The 24,218-nt window shown below is 30.7% G+C and overlaps 1 protein-coding gene across 1 annotated transcript; it reads right to left on the minus strand.

The window, feature by feature from the left end:
• Window positions 1-5,567: 5,567 nt before the first annotated feature.
• Window positions 5,568-6,208, minus strand: LOC144561971 (uncharacterized). Its single transcript, XM_078311080.1, has 2 exons — window positions 6,013-6,208; window positions 5,568-5,841 (listed from the first exon to the last, which is right to left on the minus strand). Exons 1-2 carry the CDS (start codon window positions 6,129-6,131, stop codon window positions 5,631-5,633), a joined length of 330 nt encoding a protein of 109 aa, XP_078167206.1. The 5' UTR covers window positions 6,132-6,208; the 3' UTR covers window positions 5,568-5,630.
• Between the last annotated feature and the right edge of the window lie 18,010 nt (window positions 6,209-24,218).

Below are 24,218 nucleotides of genomic sequence, written 5' to 3' on the forward strand. Positions count from 1 at the left end.
TTTTTAATTTGTAACTTATTTTCTATGTAATTTATAGTAAACTATAACAAATAATATAAAATGACCTCTATTTATAATAAATTTTTTTTCATATAATTGATCATCCTCTACGTTTGACATCTATAATTTGAAAGTCTGACCCCGCTTCTGTCTTCCGAGGTAACAAAATATTTTTGTTTGAAATCATAGCCGTCCGATCAAAATTCGAATCAATCCAGTCTGAGATGGAGCGGACCGCGCAGGAATTCACATCCTTTGAGATATTTCATATTTTGCATGATTATTTGGAAAATCTCTGTTACACTTAGGGGCACCTCTAATTGCTCAAAAACTAAAATTAAATTGCAATTGAAAGTAAATAGATGAGTTTAGAGAAATTTGACACGCGGGATGATAACGGAGTTCGGCAAAACAAAGGCCTACGTCTCCGGGGCTTCGCAACCTTGTGTGGTGCGCCTTTCTATTACCCAATACGAAAGGATTACAACTTGTGAACCGTTGAGCCCTTACACACCAAGCGGGAAGTCAAACGGCCAACTCAAAGAGATGAGAACAATGTCTCGATTGTCTAGAAACACAAGAGAAACACTCAATAGATCACTCTAACCTAATCTATATCAAGATTAGTGAAGTAGGTTTGAGGTTGCTTGAGGGATTTTGAAGTTTTAAGCTTTCACAACAATGGAGTAGACTAAGCTCTCAGAAAATCGCTTTTAAAATGATTAGGGTCGGCTCAGATATTTGGGAAGAGATCCCATCACTCTATTTATAGTGTCAGCTCAAAAATGAGCTATTTGACATAAAACGTTACCAACGTTTAATTCAAATGCGATTTTAGGGTTTTAATTTTCTGACAGCTTAGCAAAACGTTATAACGTTTGTAAAACGTTATGGCGTTTTAACCTGTAAAAACTTGATCAAAATAGAAGTTATTTGAAGCTTAGATATACTTGAAACGTTACAACGTTTTATAAACGTTGCAACGTTTAATTTGAATTTTCAATCTTTGATACAGCTGTACTTAAAATTCTGACATCCATAAAACGTTACAACGTTTCATGTTGGTACTGTACAGCTGTGCTTCAGTAGTTCTGTAGCTATTAAACGTTACAACGTTTGTATAACGTTATAATGTTATAACTTGTTTCTTCTTTTGATCAGTTTGTTGTTTCTGACCAGTATAAAACGTTACAACGTTTTGAAAACGTTACCAACGTTTTATCCCAGTTTAATCAACCTCACACATACTTTACTAAGTTTCTGATTTTACAATTTGTATTCTTGATAAAAGTATTCGTGATTTCTTCAGTCCAAGCATATTATACTGCAGTTCTTACTCTTCTTGGACCTACATAATCTCAAAATAGAAGAAATCGTAAAATTCAATAATTGTATATTTTTGCAAATTAGTCAAATAGACGTAAAAGATTATTGTACGAACAACAATCTCAACGGGTCAAATTTTTTCTACACGAATCTTAAAGCTCAAATAATACTGGACCCCTGCGTTATCCGAGTAGGGCTGGCAAAAAAGCTCGTGGCTTGTGGCCCACTTAGTATCAGCCCGTGACTTGATCGGTAACAACTCGTTCGTTAGTGGACCGAGCTAAAATTAGCTCGCTCGCTACATACTCGAGCCATAATTAATGAGTTTGAGTTTCGCCTGGCTCGGCACGAGCCAGCTCGGTTATTAACGAGCTATTTAATACACATAGTTTAATAGTTTAATCATATCTTTTCACTTCATGTTGGGGATACTATGCTATGTATGTTATAGCCAGTGTTATGATAATTGCACTTTGGATTGTGCTTAATTTGATTAGTAATTTTGTATGGAATATGCGTGAATTAATTATAAGCAATTAAGTTAATTTGTTTGAATTTGTTTGATTAGATATGAATGAATTTATTATGTGAACTATGCTGGTATGAATTTAGACATTTAATATTTTTGTATGTATGAATTTAACTACAAACTTAATTTATGATAGTTGATTTGTTTAATTGCATTTGAATTAAAAACATTCCTCAATAATTAGTCATATAAATATTATCTTGTTTTAGTCATAATTGATAAGACATGCTATGAAAATTTAAGATATAGTTAAAAGAATAATATACAAATTAATCTACCAAACTAGTAAATAACTAGTTCGACTAGCACGGACAAGTCACAAGTCAATCTCGAGTAATAGTTTCAGCTCGAAATCTAAAATCTGAACTCGCTCGTTCAACTTGATCTACAAATAAACTGATTACGAGTGAGACCTAACTCGCTCTTTAGCAGTTAGTTGCCGCCCCTAATCCTGAGTAGGCACCGGACACGTCAGTCACGCAAAATATGAGATATCTCATAGGACACGCACTCACCGCGCAGGGGTCCGCTTTAATAGTTGTTGGAGAACGGTCCAGATTCAAACAGAAATATTTTGTTACCTCAGGTGTTACGAATTCATATGGAGCAACAGGTGGGGGCCTCTCTTGAATTGATTGTATAATATATTGATAAGAATTAAGAAATTTTAAGTCTTTCTTTATATTCGATCAGGATTGTACATTTGTACTTTATGGTGGATTTGCGTTATTCGAAGTCGTGCAAATATACAGTGAATTAGGATCCCACATATAAAGCTCTGAAACTCACTTGGGTAATAAAGCGTGAATGTCATTGACTCGCCACACAATAATAACCTTTCCTTTGCCACTGAGAATCAATGATTGTCCAACGAACCATTAAATAAGGTTTTGTCGTAAATAGATTTGGATTCATGCATTGACTCTCTGCACCTGCTTCTTTGACTAATATAATAAATACCATTACCGCCCCCGTATGAACCTCAGCATTATTCCTAATTAAGCTATCGTATAAATTAATACTTCACAATAAAAAAAATGTGAACTCCGAGTACACGTTAACTGGATGTTTTGACCATGCATTACCAAATTGTACTTCTGTAGTACTGTACTCAGGGGTTGGAACAAGAAAATTTAATTAGTTAAGAGAACTCAAATAAAAAAAAAACATAATTATTAATTTATAGTTAGTGTGATTTGAACTCTAAAATTTTTCAAGCATAAAATAGTCTTAACTATTAGACTACAAGCACACATCTAACATATATAAAAACTTTAAAGAAATAAAAAATCAATTAAATTTCAATATACGTAATTAAAATTTTCAAAATTATAATTAAGGTGGCTTAGCACCTCTGAATATAGTGTGGATCCATCCCTGTCTGTACTTTCTTTTAGATTAATGTAAAAAATAATGTAAATAAAAATACGTCTAGCTATTACGAAAAAATAATTAATTAAGCACATAACTTAAATACTAAATCTTTTTTATTCATGAATAATCTGTTGGAACTTTATTTGAAAACTCAAAATTCCAACTCAATATTTTCTATTTGATTCAAATATCAATTTGTAATATTTCTAAACTTGAGGGTTCAAATGTAAATCTTATATCTAATCATTTTCAATTCCGTGAATTACTCTGAATTGATTCATAATTAATAAGAATTATAATTAGTCCAAACGTTTAGTCTTTGATTGATTATCCATTAATATTCTCATTAATTGTCATATATTTGGATCCGTTTCCTTTCTTACATTTAATTCTTATTTAATACATTAAATCTCTATCTTTATTATAAATAAAGCAATCTCCTGTTTGATTGGTAGGGGTAAAACTCATTTTCATTTTGCTGATCACACCCTTTCTCCTCTGTTAGATATTCATAAAATAAAATCTCTTTGATTCATTTCTCCCACGGAATAAACTTCTTTGATTTATTCTCCATTTTGATTGTGTATCAATCAAATTAAATTATATCTGATCTATGCTGGATATTGTGGAGTTATCGTCAGTTGCTTCCATAGCATGTCTAAGGAGCAACAACTCCGGATTATCTTGGTTGCGGTTCCATCTTGCACGATGAGACGTAATATGCTTAAGGAAAGTGTTTTGTACACAATCTGGATAACTCTATTTCAATTTGATTTATTTTAATTAATTTCTAACTATCCGAATATTATGAAAATTTACGCCAACATAATCATTGTTCATTTTCTTTTTGTCAAGTGATCATTATGCTTCTAAATACACAGAGAAAATACTATGGACAGAATAAAAAAATTGAGATTCGAAGTCCGAGTAAGTTACTATAGTGTAATTTTATTTGATAAGAAAATCTTAAATGTTTAAAAAAAAAATGAAGTACTTGTTAAAATTATAAATATAAAGAACAAAATTGTTTACTTTTAACTTATAAGGATGACTTAGTCATTCCTAATCAATACATAAATCTATCCTTATACTATAACTAATTATAATATTTTCTTTTACAGCAATCATTCACTTGAAGAACATATTATTTGTGGAGATGGAATAGTAGAGCAGTTTATTAGAAAAAAAATCATATGATTGATTATTCAAACGTTGAAAATACGAGTTCTTCTCACTGACTTTATAGTTTATGTAAAACTTTCAAAAAAAGAAAAAGAAAGAAAGTACATATTACGTCTATATGCCAGCAGTATCCGCATAAGAATAAGATAGTATTCGCGAGGATAAGAGTGTTTTTTATAGATACTTCTATTGGCAATACTGATACACTCAGAATATCATGTTTTTTTTATTGATATACCCTCGACAATATATAATATATTTTTTTATCTCAATGAATACTATTCCATTGCTGTAGTATATCGTGATCATGACAACGAGACAGGATTTGCAAGGGGAAAAAAAATAGAAAATAAATGAGGCACGGAAAAAAAAATATATTGGTAATTAATGCATACTAGTCACGAGTAATTGTGCTACCTTACTAGAAGTCTACTTAATTTCCCATGGAATTTCCATAGCACATTATATAAAAAGGAAGCTAATTAAATGCCTTGTATGGGACACTTAATATATTAATCTCTTTGGTATTAGTAAACAAACATATAACGAAAATAACTATCTCTATTTCACAATCAAATTCGTCTCTCTTTCTCATGCACATCTAATTTATCATTTCTTTTCAAGAATATCTTAGAGTAGCAATCGAGTATAAATTAGTGAAAAAAACCAGAAAGAAAATAATAGATCAAGGACAAATGGACAATCAATAGAACCGGATCATCTGTCTGTGAGCAGGATTCTGTCCCTAAAATTACTAACACATGAATCCAAAATTGATTTTGATATTTAAATATTAGATACAGTTTTGCCTTAAAATTCATCTCGAATCCAGATTTTAAGAACAAGCATATTCTGCCCACAAGAGAACACCAAGGCTGAAGGATCAAGACAATTAATTAAGCTTATTATTATTTGATATATATATATTTCTAAAGATCAATATTTTTGACAAATAATCTAACCCTATTTATTAATTCAATGCCTAGTTCTTAACGTTTGGGTTGATCGACATTACGTTGTTAAATTGTTAATATGGTTAATTAATATAAGAACGAGAGAGAAGCTGTTAATGCTGTGCAGAGATATATATCATAAACTAATTATATTACTGTTTAAACTGACTACTAAACAGAGACAAATTAACATCAGGCATGCATGCACAGTGCTCTTGGCTAGTTCTAAAAATGTTGAATACAAATTAACAAAAAAAAAAAAAAACCTAAGAAGGATCAAACTTGTAGTGTTTATCTACTGCCACAGAAACTTCCCAAGTGCAACTAAGCCCCTTGGGAAATATTACAAGATCACCAGCACCAATCTCCACAAATTCATTTGAGCCTTTGACATGCGCTTTGATCTTGCCTCTCAAGAAATAGCATGTCTGTTGTGCATCAAATTTCACTGGAAACTTTCCTGGTGGACACCCCCATCTGATGTCAAAAGAAAAAAAAAATGTATATATAGAGAATAAAGAAGATCAATGCTCTACTACTACTGGTAAAAGAATTAAAAACACACATACAAGATTTCTATATTATCTATATATTTTTTTCAAAGTAAATTGATATAAAAATTAGAGGAATTATATATGGGTAACTTACTTTGGCCAGGACTTGATACCTAGCTGTTGTAGCCGAGCCTGAGAAGGATTTCTTTCCACTGAAATTGAAAGACTTGGTGCATCAGTATCCATGGCATCTGTGTTTGAGCTGGAACCCATGGATGAAAACAAGAAACTAGGGATATGTTCAGAGAGAGAGAGAGAGAGAGAGAGAGAGAATAGAGAGAGAGAGAGAGAGAGAGGAACTGTGGATAAGGGCAAAAAGGAGAGGTTGAATTCTTTAATGAGAATATAAGAAGAATCTTTCCTGCATTGAATGTAATAAATTTTGTTCAAAAGTTTGATGGCGCAATAATAAATTGCGGTGCCGGCCTCCTCAAATTTTTCATGAAGTTATAACTAGGGCTACAAACGAATCAAATCGAATCAAACTTAAATCAGTTCAAATTTGAGTTCAAACTAATTTCGAACTTTAACTGGTTCGAAATTGAAGTATGGTTTCGAACTAAAAAAGAAAAGTTCGAGTTTGACTCGGTGCGATTTGAATCAGTTTCGAACTGAACTAGTTCGAAATTGAAACATAGTTTAGAACTAAAAAAAGAAGAGTTTCGAACAGAGTCAAACTCAGTTCGAGTTTGATTCGAACCAATTTTAAACCGAACTGGGTTTGATTTATTTCAAAACCGAGCTAGTTTGATGTGTTAAAACTGAATTTTTTTTTTTTTTTTTTTTGAATCGAACTCAATCAAATCACAAGTTTTTGTGCACCTCTAGCTGTAACAATAATAATACCTCTATTTGGAAATAAAATATTTAAAATTTATATGTAAATAAAATATGAATGTATGTGTTTAAAGCTATTGGTAAGATAAATGTGTTCAGAGCTTAGGTCCCATTTGCTTTCACAGTTTAATATATTTCTGAAAAAAATTAATTGTTATAGACTATATTTGGTCTTGCTAGCTACTTGAAATCAGTGCATTGACAAAACTGTAAAAATTTATGGTCACAAAAATATAGGAAATCATAATTTTTGTTCTACCGAGACCATAAATTTGATAAATATTAATTACCTACAAATCAATTTTTAAGATATTATTATTATACTAAACAAATATATGTTTGTGAAAGCAAGACAAAATTAAAAAGTACGTACTATTCTGATCATTATGTAAATAAATACATTTTAAATTATATTATTATATTAAAATAGTTTCTAAATTACTTATAATATTAAAATACATTTTTGCCAAGTACTCGGCAAAAAGTTATCCCAATTTATATTTTTCTCTCGAAGATAGTTTCATCCTACATTTATTAATTATATATATAATTCATTTTGTTATAAAATAAATATAAACAAGCATAAGATGAATAAACAAAATAGAGAGGAAAAGATGACAATATCTTTATTCATATATTTCTCATGTGTGTACAATACAAGATTACAAAGCCTCTATTTATAGGCTACAAATTGTAAATGAAAGCCATACAAATAATAAATGGAGAAATGAATTCCAATAGTAGTGGGCATCAATATGCATGAAGTAGTGGAGAAATAAATTGAGGATTAATATGAGAGTTACAAAATGAATGACATCCACACATTTAATATATATTCATAACACATTTATTTAATTTTTTGACATATGGCATCATGGTTAATTTAAAATCTAAACTATAACGAGTGAGGCTATGATAATTTGTATATTATGAAACGATCCATGCTATGAATTTATATATTTATTTTCATATTTTGAATTGTGAATCTGAGCTAAATATGATACTTTTATGAAAATCTACTTGGAAACATCATTTTACATTTTCTTTAATTTGTTGACCATTTTTTTTAGATAAGTTAAATAATCATTACTTTTGGTGTATGTATTTTTTTTAAGAGTAAGGCTTGCATGTTATGAATAGCATAAGGTCATCCGTGCTACGGTTTTAAAAACTTATAATATAAATTTTAAATTTCGATTTAAGTAGCTCAGTAAATTGGTTATATAATGAACTTGTAGAATATCAATTTTTACTATTTTTTATATTTTTTTATTATTTTTTACAATTTATAAAAGATGATAAATAATAGTCTAAAATATTGACAATTTTCCTTTATTTTTAAGTAATTTTTTTTTTGCCATAAATCATAAAAAACCGTAAAAACATTTCAAAAATAATAAAAATTGATATTTTACAAGTTCATTATATAACAAATTTACTGAGCTACTTAAATCAAAGTTGAAAATTTATATGACATATTTTTGAAATTGTAGTACAGATGATGACCTTATGTTATCGATAGCATCCAATTTTTTTTCTTTAATACGTAAGAAAAAAAAATATCGCGATATGTCTACACCTCCGAGAAATAAGAAGAAGAAAACAACGAGGGAGAAATTGAGTTTAAAAGCTTGAATAACTCAAAGTTTAAAACTTAAATGTCAAAATAAAACCGTTAGATGTGATCTATGTTATTTTTTCTATGTGTCCATAAAAATTTATCACATTTTGATTTTGATTTTATGTGAATCAATAAGTTAAATAATCAACGTCTAGAAATTATCCACATTAGTATGCAGTTTTACAAGCTCAAGATGACAACCAAAACAAAATTGAAATGTCATAATTTTTTACACGTGCATAGATAAAATGATGTAGTTCATATCCAACGGTTTTATTTTAAATTTCAAGATTTAAATTTTGAGTTATTAAAGTTTTTAAAAATAGAGATATGATGAAGGCACGGAAATAAATCTGCCCTGAAATCCCAATCTGAACCGTTAGTATTTCTCGAGATTTGTGCATGAAAAATTAATTTTTTTTTAGATCTGTGCAGAAAATATTTGAAGGATTCATATTAGAATTTCAGGATCCTGTAATCCCTTTCGGAATTACAACAGATTCGGATTCTGAAGGCACAACAAATAGAGGCATTTCAACCCTCCACATAATTTATTACGAGGCAAACTGAACCTGGTGTTCATTGAGATTATCAACATGTGACCATTTGACTTAGTCTTAGCGGTGACATGACGACAAAAATTATGTTTCACGTACCTCTCTTGTCCGATTGAAATGGAGGTTTCCAGTTTGAAAAGTAATTAATTAAGTCACCAAATTTTATTTCTCAAAACATATTATGTACAACATGAATCTTACTTGGCATTTATTTACTAAAATGTTTAGCGTATATACGATGATTTATTTGTTGCAATAAATAATTATACGTGAAATATATATGATAAAAATCAATCTTGTTTAAAAAGAAAAGACTTGAATTGTTTATTTTTATAAACAAAATAGTGGCTTTAAATGTCTACTAATATTATCATTAACAAAAAAAATATATTACAACAAGTCAAATAATCCACCTTCCTATATCTAAACTCATCTATTCTCATAAAATCACATAAACTATTATAATCTATGTTGCATGGATACGGGTACGGGTATCGTATCGGACACGACACAGGTACAGCGACACGACAATTCTCAAAAATAAAGGATACGACACGGCTATTATATATTATTTTAATTATATTATTAATTCATCACTTGTATTATATAAAATAAATATAAAAAATTCTGAATAAGTATGCAATATAAGTTATATATATAATAAGCTAATACATAATTACAACAAAGTTGTTCTATTCCAGTGGTAAAGGCGCGGCTTTGGATCCTTTCGAACCTGGGTTCGAATCCCGCTGAAGCCACTTAATTTTGCCAATTTCGTGGCAGCTCACACAAAAAATGAAATGGACTCGGTTCACGCGCGGTTCACAGCATAAATCAGATGCTCTTGAGGCGTATCCCCTCCGTATCAGAAATTTCCAGCCGTATCGGCATGGGTCAACAAGGTGTCGGAGACCGTGTCAAGAGGATAGGGACACGCCAGCTGGCGTGTCTGATACGTATCGTACGCGTGTCAGAGGCGTGTCGGTGTTGTATACGTGTCGGACACATGTACGATGGCTTCCTAGGAGTGTCAGGGTAACATAGATTATAATAAACTAATCCTACTTATATGTACTCTTAAACACCCTATTACCTCTTTACCTCCATCTCTCTATGGTCGGATCGGCTTTTGTCTGATTACGGCTGTACTCTGATGATCGGAATTGTTCACTGTCGCGCTTTGATTGAAATAGAGTAAAGACTCTACACTTCGAGCTCCGATGATACCGTACAATCGGCTCTGCTCGGCTCGATTCCCTCCTCTCTCTCATTCTCCTCTCTGCATGAGGAGATAAAGACGAGAGAGAAAGGGAGTATCGCTATGTTAGAGGTGAAGACTAGAAGAGACAGAAGGAAACGCAATAAGAGGCGTGGAGGAAAAAAAGAAAATGATAATAGCTAGGGTTTACTTTATTGTTTCTCCGAAAAAAAATTAAATTGTTATTGAGATATACATGCAACTTCTGTAAATATAAATTTAAAAGCTGAAACAAACTTAATTTGTTCTTCTTCTTTTCTTCTTTTCTTCTTTTCTTCTTTTCTTCTTTACACTACAATTTGAAGTTGCTAAGAAATCTTTGACTTCCTGAGTGGAACGGAAGTGAAGCGAGCCAATTCCTATTAAGGAAATTTAAAATATTATATACATATTTATCTCTCTTTCTTTTCAAATTTTAATATCCTAATAAATAAATAAGGATCAATTCAGTGAAATTTAATGAAGAGCCTACTTAAATTGTGCTCTACAACCTAAAAAGAAAAAAGAAAAAAAGAAAAGAAAAAGGATGAACCAAATTACTCAAAAAAATTATATAATCAGGTAATAAAATTTAAAAGTAAAAAAAAAAAAAATACACACACGCAAACACGAAATAAAGTTATTTTTCTCAAATCTTAATTTTCTTTTGTTCTCCACCCTCTCCTTTTGAAAGGAGTCAAAGGACAATACTTCAACAAAACAACGGTCAAATGGAGAAAGGAATTGGCGTTCTGTCCCCTCATTTTAGGCGAATAGGACACGTGTAATGAGGGGACAGAAAGAGACGAGGGATCAATCAGACGGCAGGAAGCGGGACCATATCCTCCGTCCTTTTCTCTGATGTTGCGATCAGACAGTTGGCATCGCCTCACACGTGAGCCTCATGCTCTTTCCTGTTGTACCCCCATATATCTCCATTACATTATCGACACGTGTCGTTGCAGTACATGGAATCAAAAATCCAACCAACCACATAAAAAATGAATTCGTATCCTCAGGTTACCTGACTGAGTAGAATTGAATTGGACGGTCCTAAAATGGATCGACACGAATGTTAAAGCATAAATATTCTTGCCCCTCTGTCATCTCGAATCCCGACCGGCTGAAAGTAAATCTGAACCGTCCGTTTCAATTGTCTTGAATCAGGTACCTGGGAGGATACGGATCTATAAAAAATTAGGGAATCATTCAGGTGAGAATTTATTTGTTTCCTGTTCAACAAGTAATTATTTCAAATTGGAAATGTCAGTGCCTTGTCTTTAACACTCAGGTTCAAAGATTGAAAATTTAATTTCGTCAATAATATAATAATCAAAGTGATGATTTCCTGATGTTGAAAATAATAATTTGATAAGTTCTAAAATTAGTAATTAATATGAGGAGGGATTAAGTTACAATATTTTTTGAGTTACAATAAGTTACAACAAGTATTTTTTACATTTTGAAAGTCCAAATCGTTAGATGTGATCTCTACAATAAAATGTGCTTGGAGACCAAATTTTACATTTTTTTTGAATTTTTTTACTATTTATTAAGATGGGTACAAAATTCAATGATTTGAATTTGACTAGTTTTTGTACCCATCTTAATAAATAGTAAAAAAATTTCAAAAAAATGTAAAATTTGGTCTCCAAGTACATTTTATTGTAGAGATCACATAAATTGTTGTAACTTGTTGTAACTCAAAAATTGTTGTAACTTGATCCCTCCTCAATTAATATATATTACGGATATAATTTGAAATAATTTATTATTTTTAATACAAATAATACACAGAAATGATATATATTTTTGTTTTCTTAAATTGATATTTGATTTTATGTAAACATACATATAGCTGGAAGAGAATACATGTATTTGAATTGTTCAAGCCGAGAAGTATTATATAAACATATAACAATACTTTTAGGGCTATACAAATTTTCAAATTCGTCCATAACTCGCTGATTAATAGCTTGCTTGCTTCAATCCCAAGTCGATTGAAACCTCATACCTCCTTTATAATATATTTTTATTCAATTTTCTTTTAGATAGAAAGATAGAAGTTAAGCATTCTCATTTTAATTTAATGTCTATCAGTGTGGGAGGTTGTATATTTGAAATCTGAATGAGAGATTCTTTATGAATATTGAAAACAGCTGGGTAGCTTGACTTCTAACTTTAATTAAAAAAAAAAAACTTTAATTTAATATATATAAAGAATATTCTATTTTAGTTTTGAACCCACAATCTCGCACTAGAAGATATTTGCCCATTGCAATTAAATTAAATATTGGTTCTTTTTTTATTATCCAAATTACTTCTCTTATGATCTTCAAATAAATGTTTACAACCATTTAATATGCAAATTGCAAGTTTAGACCAGACTAATTAAATTATACACCAAATGAGGTTTTTGCAGGGGGTGGGCCTAGTAAGGACCATCCAAGCGACCAAGGGGAGGGTAATTTGTTCTCCCCCCACCCGGATTTTGAATTTTATGGAGATCTATAAATTCGGATCAATTTTGTCTCTTTCTGAAAATCTGTCTATTTTTTTTTTAATGCATACATGTCTCATTTAGTTGATTACAAAATTTTAGAAAGTAAATTCAGAAACAATTAGTTCTAATTAAATTAGTCGTTTTTCCAAATTATAATTGGAATTATTTGTCAATAATATATTTGCAGGAATAATTATCCTCAAATCAAAATAGAGGTTGACTAGTCTACTTATATAAGCACATGAGGGCATATGCTTATAAGTCATTTTTGTGTTTTTAAAATTAAAAAAGTTGATTTAAACCGCTCAACGTGTTTTCTATATTAAAATATACTTGGAGACTAAATTTCACATTGTTTGGAAAATTTTTACTAACTTTAGGATTTTTGAAAATCTATGTTTTTATATTTATATATATTTTTTAAAATAAAAAAAAGTAACAAATTTTCAAAAATAATGTAAAATTTAGTCTCTAAGCACATTTTAATATGGAGAACACGTTGAGCGCTTCAAATCAATTTTTAATATGTCGTCATATACTTATATGAGTAGAGTAGCCAACCTTATCAAAATATTATTTGCAAATTATTTGAAAATATATAAATAAATGTTATTTGCAAAATGTATTCCTGAATATCCTTGTCATGTTCTCTAATTTGAATTGCACGTTTTTCTAATTAACAGGTGGTGCAGTGCAATTGACAGAGACATCTGAATAATTTTCCTTTAGAAAACAGTTAGCAGTACCAAAAAGTAATTTTGTCTATCATCATTCATTACCAAACGGTCGGTGTGATTTTGATTAAAGAAAAGGTTAATGTTTATCATGTTTTGTCCACCATTTGTCTACCGCCTTATTCAAAACTACTTTATAATGTTTTTGAACTGTTGAACTCTAACTACCTTCCTTTTATAAATCGTCTCTCCATTTTTTCCAAAATAAATTATCGATCTTCACCAAAACAAAAACTGGCTAGATCTGATCTCTCTGCTCCCTCCGCCTTACTCTCTCTCATTTCCTCTCCTCCCAACTCCGTTGAAGTGGTGAGAGACATACTCAAAGGCAATCAAAGAGAAGGATCTCCACCGACGGCCTTCCCTTGATGGCCTCCTCTTCGACGGGTCTCCACTGACAGCCTCCTCTCCACGGCCTCCCCTTGACAGCCTCCTCTCCGACGGGTCTCTACCGATAGCCTTCTCTCCGATGGCCTCCCCTCGACGGCCTCCTCTCCGACGGGTCTCACATCCACCTCTCGCTTGATCTATCTAACACGATTGAGATAGAACCAGCGGTGACCACATCTGACCTGATTTCTCGCGACCTGCACTGACGGTATTGGTGCATATTGAAATGTTTTCATATTGTACTGTTAGTTTTGTGAAATTGTACATTTTGCAATATGTTATGAAAGTTTCTTGATGTTTGAAAATTTGAATGACATTTTTTTATAAGATTTGTTATTTAAGTTACAGCATTGAATGATGAATTTTACATGATTGGTGCAAGTGAAATGTATGTATAGATTTTTGTTGAACAGATGATGGATGTATGTATAGATTTAGAAATTTTACAGTATACATGGTATTAATTTATGGTTTATATTTTGAAATTTTACAGTATACATGATTCTTTGCAGGTTGTAGTTTAAGCTGAAATGTAGTATTTTTTACATTTTATCTTACAGTATACATGGTATTATTTTATGATTTAGATTTAGAAATTTTACAGTATACAAGATTCAATTGAAAATTTTACAGTATACAAGATTCAATTGAAAATTTTATTGTATACAAGATTCAATTTTATAGTATACAAGATTCAATCGAAAATTTTAATGTATACAAGATTCAATTTTACAGTATACAAGATTCAACCCAGTGCAGACGCTAATAACTAACTCTAACTGCCAATAACCGCTAATAACTAACTCTAACTGCCAATAACTTCCTATAACTGTAATTTCCGAAAGTACAGTTTGAAAATACATTTTTTTTCTCGTTGCAATCTTTTTCTAACTATCATGGAACCACTTCAAATAGTTGCTGGATATTTTGTGATTAACTGATATATTTTATGTGATATATTGTATAATTATACAGCATGTAGAAGTAATTTTACAGTATTCGCACAAGTTAAAGCTGTGGACAAATGGTAGACAAAAAGCTGTGAACAATTAGACGCTTCCCTATTCATTAGTCAATTGCATTATGTAAGCCTATATATAAAGGGGATTAAATTAATTTAAACAGGCGCTTTAATTTGACCATTTGATATGCATGTTCAATGTACCAGCTCATTTTATTTTGACCATGTTCAAAAGTTAAAAGCGAATTATAAATCATACTTAGAAAAAAGATTTTTATGAAACCAACATATATATATATATATTTATAAAAATCATAAGAACTAAAATGCCATTTTGATTTCAATTTTTTTTTCTTGGACCGAAATGACAATTCGGTCTCAAGTATTTTATAATTTTTCAACGTATTTTTTTCTCGAAATCTGTGAAAACGCTTGGGACTGAAATGACAATTCGGTCCCAAAAAAAAGGGAACCGATCGAAATAACATTTTGGTTCTTATTGTTTTTGTAAAAAAAAATAAGTAATCATGTTGGTTTCATAAAAATATTTTTTTCTAATTATGGTTTATAAAAAAAATTCTAAAGCGAAGCCGTAAAATAAAATACATCATTATTTTCAACATAAATATATTTTTCATTTTACTGAAAAGATGAAAAAAAAATATATCATTATAAAAAAAAAAAATCTGGATTCTTGTAGCTCCGCCAAACTGTAGCAACCAACAAATTGAGGCATTTGGATGAAGAGATAAAATTTTCTTATAAGGCTGTGTTCTAGAACGGAGGAGAAAATTTCTCATTAAAAAAAAGAAAGGGGAGAGATCGGAAGTAAGAATTACCTCCGCACAATAATTTTACACTATGATTTGGGAGTAACGATTGTTGTCAAAAATCAATACAATGCTGAGCTTTTCTTCCCTCGGAACAATGTTCGTTCACCTTTGCTCCCTCTCTAATTTTTCTCTTTTGAAGCAGGTGAAACCATCAGGCAAAAACAGTCTAGGATGAGGCTTTCTCCGCACAATGATTATCTCTTTCCTTTTTCTTCACATTCCTCCATCTGAAGCATAGTCTACCGAATTTTTTATTAATATCCAAATTTAATATTAAATTTCAAAAAAATAACCGCATCAGCAACGTTTCTCGAAATATACCCTTTCCGGAAATTTTTTTTCCGGAAACAGAGGCTACTTCCGGAAATTTTTTTTCCGGAAACAGGCTATTCCCGGAATTTTTTTTTCCGGAAACAGGCTATTTTCGGAAATTTTTTTTCCGGAAATATAGGCTGACTACAAATGGCGCTGGCTCGTCCCCGTCCCCATCACACCCCATCACATTTCAGCGTTTTTCAAGGTATTTTTTTTTAATTAATTTAATTAATTTAATTTTAAATGGTTTAAAATAATGTCCAAATAATTTAGGAAATACCGAATGGTCTAGAATAATTTAGAAAATACCAAAATGGTTTAGAATAATTTAGAAAATACCGAAATAGTCTAGAATTGTTTAGAAATTACCGAAATGGTGTAGAATAATTTAAAAAATACCAAAATGGTGTAGAATAATTTAGAAAAATACCGAAAAAGTGTAGAATAATTTAGAAAAATACCCAAATAGTGTAGAATAATTTAGAAAAATACCCAAATAGTGTAGAATAATTTAGAAAATACCAAAATAGTGTAGAATAATTTAGAAAATACCGAAATAGTCTATAATTGTTTAGAAATTACCGAAATGGTGTAGAATAATTTAAAAAATACCAACATAGTCTAGAATAATTTAGAAAATACCAAATGGTGTAGAAAATTACCTTAGTAATATAGAAAATTGTTCGATTAATTTACCTTAGATTTGCAATAGCAAACTCACGGCCTCTCCATAATTTGTTGTACTTGGGGGTTACCTTATCATATTTCATCATGACGATATCTCGAATATGATTTATAGAAGAGCACACGTCCCTTCTAATGGTCTTATCAATTGCAAGGGCAACCATCTCTGTTGTAAGCTGACAATGATCAGTACGTGTTGCCGATACTGTGCACGTATGGGAAAGTGCTTGTTTGGTAATAATCCAAGATTCTGAAAGACCGTTCTGCTTTGCGGACACCTTAAATTTACAAAAAGCATCTCTGCACCCCACCTCGTAACGTCTAGGTTCGCTCCTAATAACCCTGCACTCACAATTATTTTCAAGATGAAACTCATTGATTGCTATCTTTAGAGCCGTTTTCGACTCATAAAATACACCTTTAGCCAATGGATTATCTGTCATTTTTTTGAGCTGCCGAAAAAATCAACATCCGCAGGCCGAAAACCGGATATGTCATTGAAACTGTCAACCGGATGTGTCATATTTTCCCGACCAGTAATCGGGTACTGTGATTGACGGGACTGTGGTTGTGACTGATTGGGCTGTCCGATATCATCATCGGAACCCGACGACTCACCGGAGAGCATCTCATCTCCACTCGCCAAACTATCAGAATCAATTGCATCCACAGGTACATGCGAATAATCGCGTACATGTCTCCGGACCGCACTGGAACTGGGTCGGGATCTCATTGGTATATCCACAGAGTGCCGACCGGTACTAGGTCGGGATCTAACTGGTATTGGGTCTTGATCCACATGATTCTGACTGCTACTGGGTCGGGATATAACTGGTTGATCCACAGAGTTGCTACCGGTACTGGGTCCGGGTCTCATTCTTACATCCACAGAGTACCGACCGGTGCTAGGTTGGGATCTAACTGGTATTTGGTCGGGTTCCACAGGATTCTGACTGGTACAGTTCGGTTCCAATTCTACATATAACTCCATAATCTTGAACCTTTGTGAAAAAGACGACACAATTCCTAAAATCATTTCGAATGATTGTTGGTCCATTACCGGTACTAATTGATAGTCACGTTGTCCATCGGTGGACATATTAAACCTGGCTTGAATTTCCAGATTTGCTTGACTAGCATTGTACCCAACAAATTTATAAATCTCATTCTGAAGATAATCAAAATTGTGGTTCACGGTTAGCGGTAATGAGTATTTAGCTCGGGTACTGTAATAGACCCCGTCATCATTATATTGGATTTCCCCTCCAGTATAAATTTTCGCACAAATAGTTGTCATTTTTAATTTCGATTGGTCTGGCAATTTCAAAAATAACAACATATAATTAATTAAAAATTGTGTTGCCATTGGTAAAAATATTCTAGACAATTTTCAATAATTATTCTACACTATTTTGGAATTTCATAAATTAATAGGGCAACATTCTAAACTATATTGGAATTTTTTAAATTATTATAAACCATTTTGGAAGGTTGTAAATAATTCTAAATTTTCTGGACAATATTATAAAAAATAAATTTTTTTTTTGGAATGAAGTAATTAATTATAAATTAAATTAAATTAAAATTACCTCAATCGAAAACCGGTCGATCTGACTGTTAGAGCTCCGTAAGGAATCCGAAAAGCAAAAAGTTCCTAAAACAATTCTAAATCATTTCAGAATTAATAAAATTATTTTAGAATTAATAAAACTTTTAAATTTATTCTGCACCATTTTTTATTTTTTTCAATTAATATGACAATATTCAGAATTTAAATAATTTTAAATTAAATAGTTACATATTTAAATAATTACAAATTAAATACTTCTAAATTTAAATTATAAATAAAATAAATTTAAATTACAAATAAATTAAATTTAAATTATAAATAAATGAAATTAAAATTATAAATTAATGAAATTAAAATTATAAATTACTTAAATGTAAAATATAAATAAATTAAATTAGAAATATTAATTAAATTTAAATTATAAATAAATTAAAACTTACTGTGAGAAAGCGGGTGATGTGAAAGCGACGACACTCTGCGAATTTATAAACTAAATTCAATGCATTTCCGGAAATTCCGTCTATTTCCGGAAAAAAATTTTCCGGATTCGGAAACCGGAAATTTTTTTTCCGGAAACAGAGACAGTTTCCGGAAAATTTTTTTCCGGATTTAGCCGGTTTCCAGAAATTTTTTTTCCGGAAATAGGGGCTGTTTCCGGAAAATTTTTTTCCGGAAAGGGTACATTTCGAAAAATGATGGTCTGGCAGGTATTTTTTGAAATTTAATATTAAACTTGGATATTAATAAAAAATTCGGCATAGTCTAAGTATCCTCCATCTCTCCAAATTAAATTGTACCAAAATCAGCAATTTTTATCACGAGTATATAGTAACATTACACAGAAAACACTAATAGAAAGGGAAAATAAAAAATTAAAGGTATATATTGTATGCAGCAGTTAATTAGCACAGTAATAAGAATTGAAATTTTTTTTTTTACTTGTATTGCTTTTAAACAAGAACAATTGATCACCATTCAACGTCTTTTTCCTACCTGAACATATTGATCATCTTGTATCAGATAAGTATATGAACATATTGATTGTTTTTAAATTAGGGTTGTAAAGGCTTGATTGTTGTTGTTGATTACCGTAAACTACTTTATAAATGTAAAATACAATTAATTGATTAGTGCAAATAAATACCACAATTGACTGCAATTTTATTAAAATCCTTCATATGTTATGAATCCGTGATTTTTATTGATAGAAAAATTGAAAAACAAAATATTAAAAACGAGAATGGGTTCGTGAAAATTTTAAAAACAGGAAAGGGTACACGGCTCATGGCGTCCTTGAGAGACACCATGCCAAATTCAAGTCCGACGAATTTTTTTTTTTTTTTTGAAAAACCAGGGACGCCATGCCATTTTTAATCCCCATGGGACGCCATGCCCCCATTAGGTCCCTTAAATCCTCTCATTTTCATATTTTGCATGGATAAAAAGAAGACGTATTCGATTACCAATATTTTCTAAGGATATAAGTTTATAGGTATATGCAATTCGGACCGATTTTTTTATTTTTATCCAAAATTTAAATTAAATTTCAAAACTTAACCGGTTTGATTGTCATTTTCTAATTCTACCCAAACCGGTTAACCGTTAACCGGACCAAATTTCCGGTTAACGGTTAACCGGACCCTTTGAAATGGTTCGGTTTACCGTTAACCGGACCCAAACCATGGGTCCGGTTAACGATTAACCGGATTTGTTGGTCCGCTTAACCGTTAACCGAACCGAATTTTTTTTTTTTTTTTTTTTTTTTTTTTTTTTTTTTTTAAACAGAAAATTAAAAAAAAAATTTCTATTGAAAATAAACATGAAAATTCGTATTTAGATTTATCAAATTTACACCAAAAATTTCCACCAAAAATTTACATATTTAGATTTATTAAATATTCGTATTTAGATTTATCAAATTCGTATTGAAAACCACCATGAAAATTTCTATTGAAAATAAACATGAAAATTCGTATTTAGATTTATCAAATTTACACCAAAAATTTCTATTTAAAATTATAGAAAAATACACATACACATACACATACATACACATATACATATACATAAATAATATACGGTTACCAATTTTTTTTTTTTTACTTTTTTTTAAAACAGAAAATTTTAAATTTTTTTATTTTTCTATTGAAAATATACATGAAAATTCGTATTTAGATTTATTAAAATTTTTTTATTTTTCTATTGAAAATATACATGGAAATTTTTGGTGTAAATTTGATAAATCTAAATACGAATTTTCATGTTTATTTTCAATAGAAATTTTTTTTTTTAAATTTTCTGTTTTAAAAAAAAAAAAAAAAAAAAAAAAAAAAAAAATTCGGTTCGGTTAACGGTTAAGCGGACCAACAAATCCGGTTAATCGTTAACCGGACCCATGGTTTGGGTCCGGTTAATCGTTAACCGGACCCATGGTTTGGGTCCGGTTAACGGTAAACCGAACCATTTCAAAGGGTCCGGTTAACCGTTAACCGGAAATTTGGTCCGGTTAACGGTTAACCGGTTTGGGTAGAATTAGAAAATGACAATCAAACCGGTTAAGTTTTGAAATTTAATTTAAATTTTGGATAAAAATAAAAAAATCGGCAATTCGGACGACCAATTCATAGAAAATCATGAGTAAAGAACTTATGAAAATATGTGATAATAGATTGGTTAGTTGTACTTGAGGATAGAAAGTTTTCTCAGTCCAAATTCTTTACTTTGTTCCATTATGATTTCCATACAATTTTTGTATTAAAGAAAATTAGTTCATTTTATTTATCTACTTTTTGAGTTTTACTGAATGGAAGAGGGTAAAGGGATCTAATTGGGGCATGGCGTCTCATGGGGACTAAAAATGGCATGGTGTCCCATGAGGAATAAATATAGCATGGCGTCCTTGGTTTTTCAAATATATATATATATTTTTTTTTTCTGTCGGACTTGAATTTGGCATGGCGTCCCTGAGGGACGCCATGGACCGTGTACCCCTTCCTGTTTTTAAAATTTTCACGGACCCATTCTCGTTTTTAATATTTTGTTTTTCAATTTTCCTATCAATAAAAATCACGGGATATGAATAATTAATCTGAGCCGTTCGATTACAAGAATTGATATCTATTTAATTATTATATTCATAATCTACTATCAAAATTCCTCTAAATCATTTCCTTTAAATGCAATATACTTTATAAGAAAATAGCCAATAAACTGAGCAAATCCAATAGCCAATTAATCAGATAAATTTCATACACAGTTCCTTACCATGCATTAAATCTTAAAAAGATCAAACTAACAAAAACCTAATTCTTAGATATCGGAATCGTCGAAGTCATCTTCAAACGAATTGAACAAATTAATCAAGTTTAATACTTGAGGAATATAATTGGGTTCAGGAAATGAATCGCTACAATTACTATCCGAATCATCATCGCCATCAATTTGTATTATTGGAGTTGGTGGACTCTCAGTCTCTCTTTCTCTTCTCCAGGAATTCAGATCCCATGCTGCTCCTTTTCTGTGCAATTTGCTGCTTGAATGCCTGCTAGCCTACAACCGAAATTTTTATTTATACCATAATAATAATAATAATAAAAAATCAAACCACTCTGATTTTGAGAGAATTCCACATCTAGGCCCTCAAACCAACCTGTGACTCCATTGATAGAGGAGAGGCGAGGGTGCATATTGACTTGGCAGTAGGGGCAGACCCACCTTGAGCCAAAGGGGGACAACCGCCCCCCTCAGGATTTTGAAATTCAGTGAAAAAATACGAGTTCAGTATCACTTTGGTCCTCCCTGAAAATTCTTTTGCTCTTCTCTAGAACTGAAAATCTCGCCAGACCAGTTCAAAAGTATTGTTAATGAAAAATTGTGTTATTTTTATATAAAATTTATAAGTTTACGGGTTGTTTTTTAATATGTAAAATGATATTATTTTGTTCTTTTTATTATGTAAAAGTATGTTATTTATATTATTTTTTATTATGTTGATTGTTTTTTATGTAGTATCCGATAGTTAATGGATTTGAACCCTATAAGTTATTTGAATCCGATTCTTGCCCCTTCCTGACAGAAATCCTATGTCCGCCCTTGCTTGGTTGCCCCCCTAAAAATAAAAAAAATGCACTGTCATATTAAATATGTTTAAGTTTTGAGGGACCTCCAAACTAATCTGCGTCCCCCATGGATGAGCCTGCAAATTGGCTTGGCAATCCGTGTAAATGTGAGATTTCTTATAATTTAAGGTGTTTTGTTTTTTTGTTTTTATAAATAAAAATTTCGGTAAAAGAGATTCCAAGATAATAAACTGAAAAAAGATATATATTTAAAACTATTAAAAGTATATAAAACAAAGGCGAAAATGTCATTATAATGTTGGATAGTCTTTTTCAAAAATAATGTTGGATAGTTCTTTCCATGTTTTAAAAAAAAAAAAATCTGTAAAGATAATATGCTCTAGAATTACTGTTTTAACCTTTTTTTTGGTGTAAAATAAAAGGTGACGAGTCTTTTTTTAAAACCCATTTTAATACCGCCGTGTGATATCAAGACGTACCGATTCAAGTTGTGGAAGACGAGGAAAGCTCAGGCATGTAGAAGAGAGCTTTTTTTGCTTGGATATGTACAAAATTAAGTCAAAATTAGATAATTAGATTTTTTTTTTTTAGAGATAGAAAGATATATATCTACCTTTTCAAATTCTATTTTAATATCTAGAAAGAATTATCTCCTCTTTCATATTTTGAACCCTCTTACTCAGATCAAAGATCAAAGACTTGTACTTATTGCAACTATACTTCAAAAATTGTTTTCATTTTAATGTATTTAATGGTTTGCAAACTTTTGTTTTAAGTAAAGATTGGAGGTCAAGTCACTCAACTATATATTTAATATTCACAAAAAAATATCTTTTTAAGATTTTGAATCTGCGACTTTTTACACGAAAAATATTACCTTTGCCACTAGATCAAAAAATGATTCTCCACTTGCTGTATTTTATGTTGCTTTGTATTATTTATCATGTTAGGCATATGTTTTATCTGTGCTTATATAGGAGATGTAATACAAGAGTTAGGCACCAACCAATCTTGTAAATAAAAGTATGCGGTTGTTGGACAGATATGATACCGTCAAGCGATTAGTCGGAAATAATTGACCATAATCGAAAATAATCAGTTGACTAGTTAAAAAAATCCATAACAATTTGATCTCCACGTACCAACAACTAATCATCTGATTAATCGGCCTAAACGGAAGTTTTTTACAACACTGGTACCAACAACATGGTACCTATTACCTACCTCCAACAAATCGGTTACAATAAAATCGATGATTTTAAATCCCACTTTTACAAAACAGAAAAAAAAAAAAAAAAATCTAACCGGAGAGGGCTGATTGCCGGATAGCATATCAAGTAGGATTTCTTCGTCGTAGTCAGAAGTCTCCTGCTCTCCATTTCAAAATTCTTAATCAAACCTACTAATTTTCTCTTTGAAATATAAATAGCTTCTTTGTTATTAAAGAAATGCTAAACAAGGCTACAATGGTGTTCTTATTTCTTTTTATCCAAATCTATATATATACATGAAAGCCCATTTTTAGAAAATTAGAAAATGGTCTGAGTCGATTTTAGTCTTTTAATTTTGGTTCTTTTCTTCGCCGATGGCATAAATTAACATGTTAGTATTTTATTTTTGTAAAAGTGTAATTTTATTATTTTTGAAGTCATTTCTCCGTATAATTATTTTGAAAGATATTTTGTGTACAATTTCGTAATACTAAGAACTAATCTTTAGTCTAATGACAAAGACATATAGTCTCTGATGTGAAAAGTCATGAATTCGAAACCGAATAAAAAAAAATCAATTGTTGTAATAACATGGGTATGAGAACTATTTTTCTATTCTTGTTGATAACTATTTTTAATTTATATGATGTAACATAATAGAATGAGATGATTTTGTAAATATTTTTTTTCTTTAATACAAATGTTAGTAGTGTAATACCATCTAACTTCAAAAAAGAAAAACACGAGTATAAAGTTTGAAGAATTGAT

Source organism: Carex rostrata, chromosome 11 (assembly GCF_964058835.1).
Source record: "Carex rostrata chromosome 11, lpCarRost1.2, whole genome shotgun sequence".
NCBI lineage: Eukaryota > Viridiplantae > Streptophyta > Magnoliopsida > Poales > Cyperaceae > Carex > Carex rostrata.

Bases quoted from the DNA above. Each gene is read 5' to 3' on its own strand.
- LOC144561971 (XM_078311080.1), bottom strand. From the start codon at position 6,131: ATGGGTTCCAGCTCAAACACAGATGCCATGGATACTGATGCACCAAGT. The intron at 5,842-6,012 runs GTAAGTTACCCA...TTTTGACATCAG, and splicing joins GGTATCAAGTCCTGGCCAAA to ATGGGGGTGTCCACCAGGAA.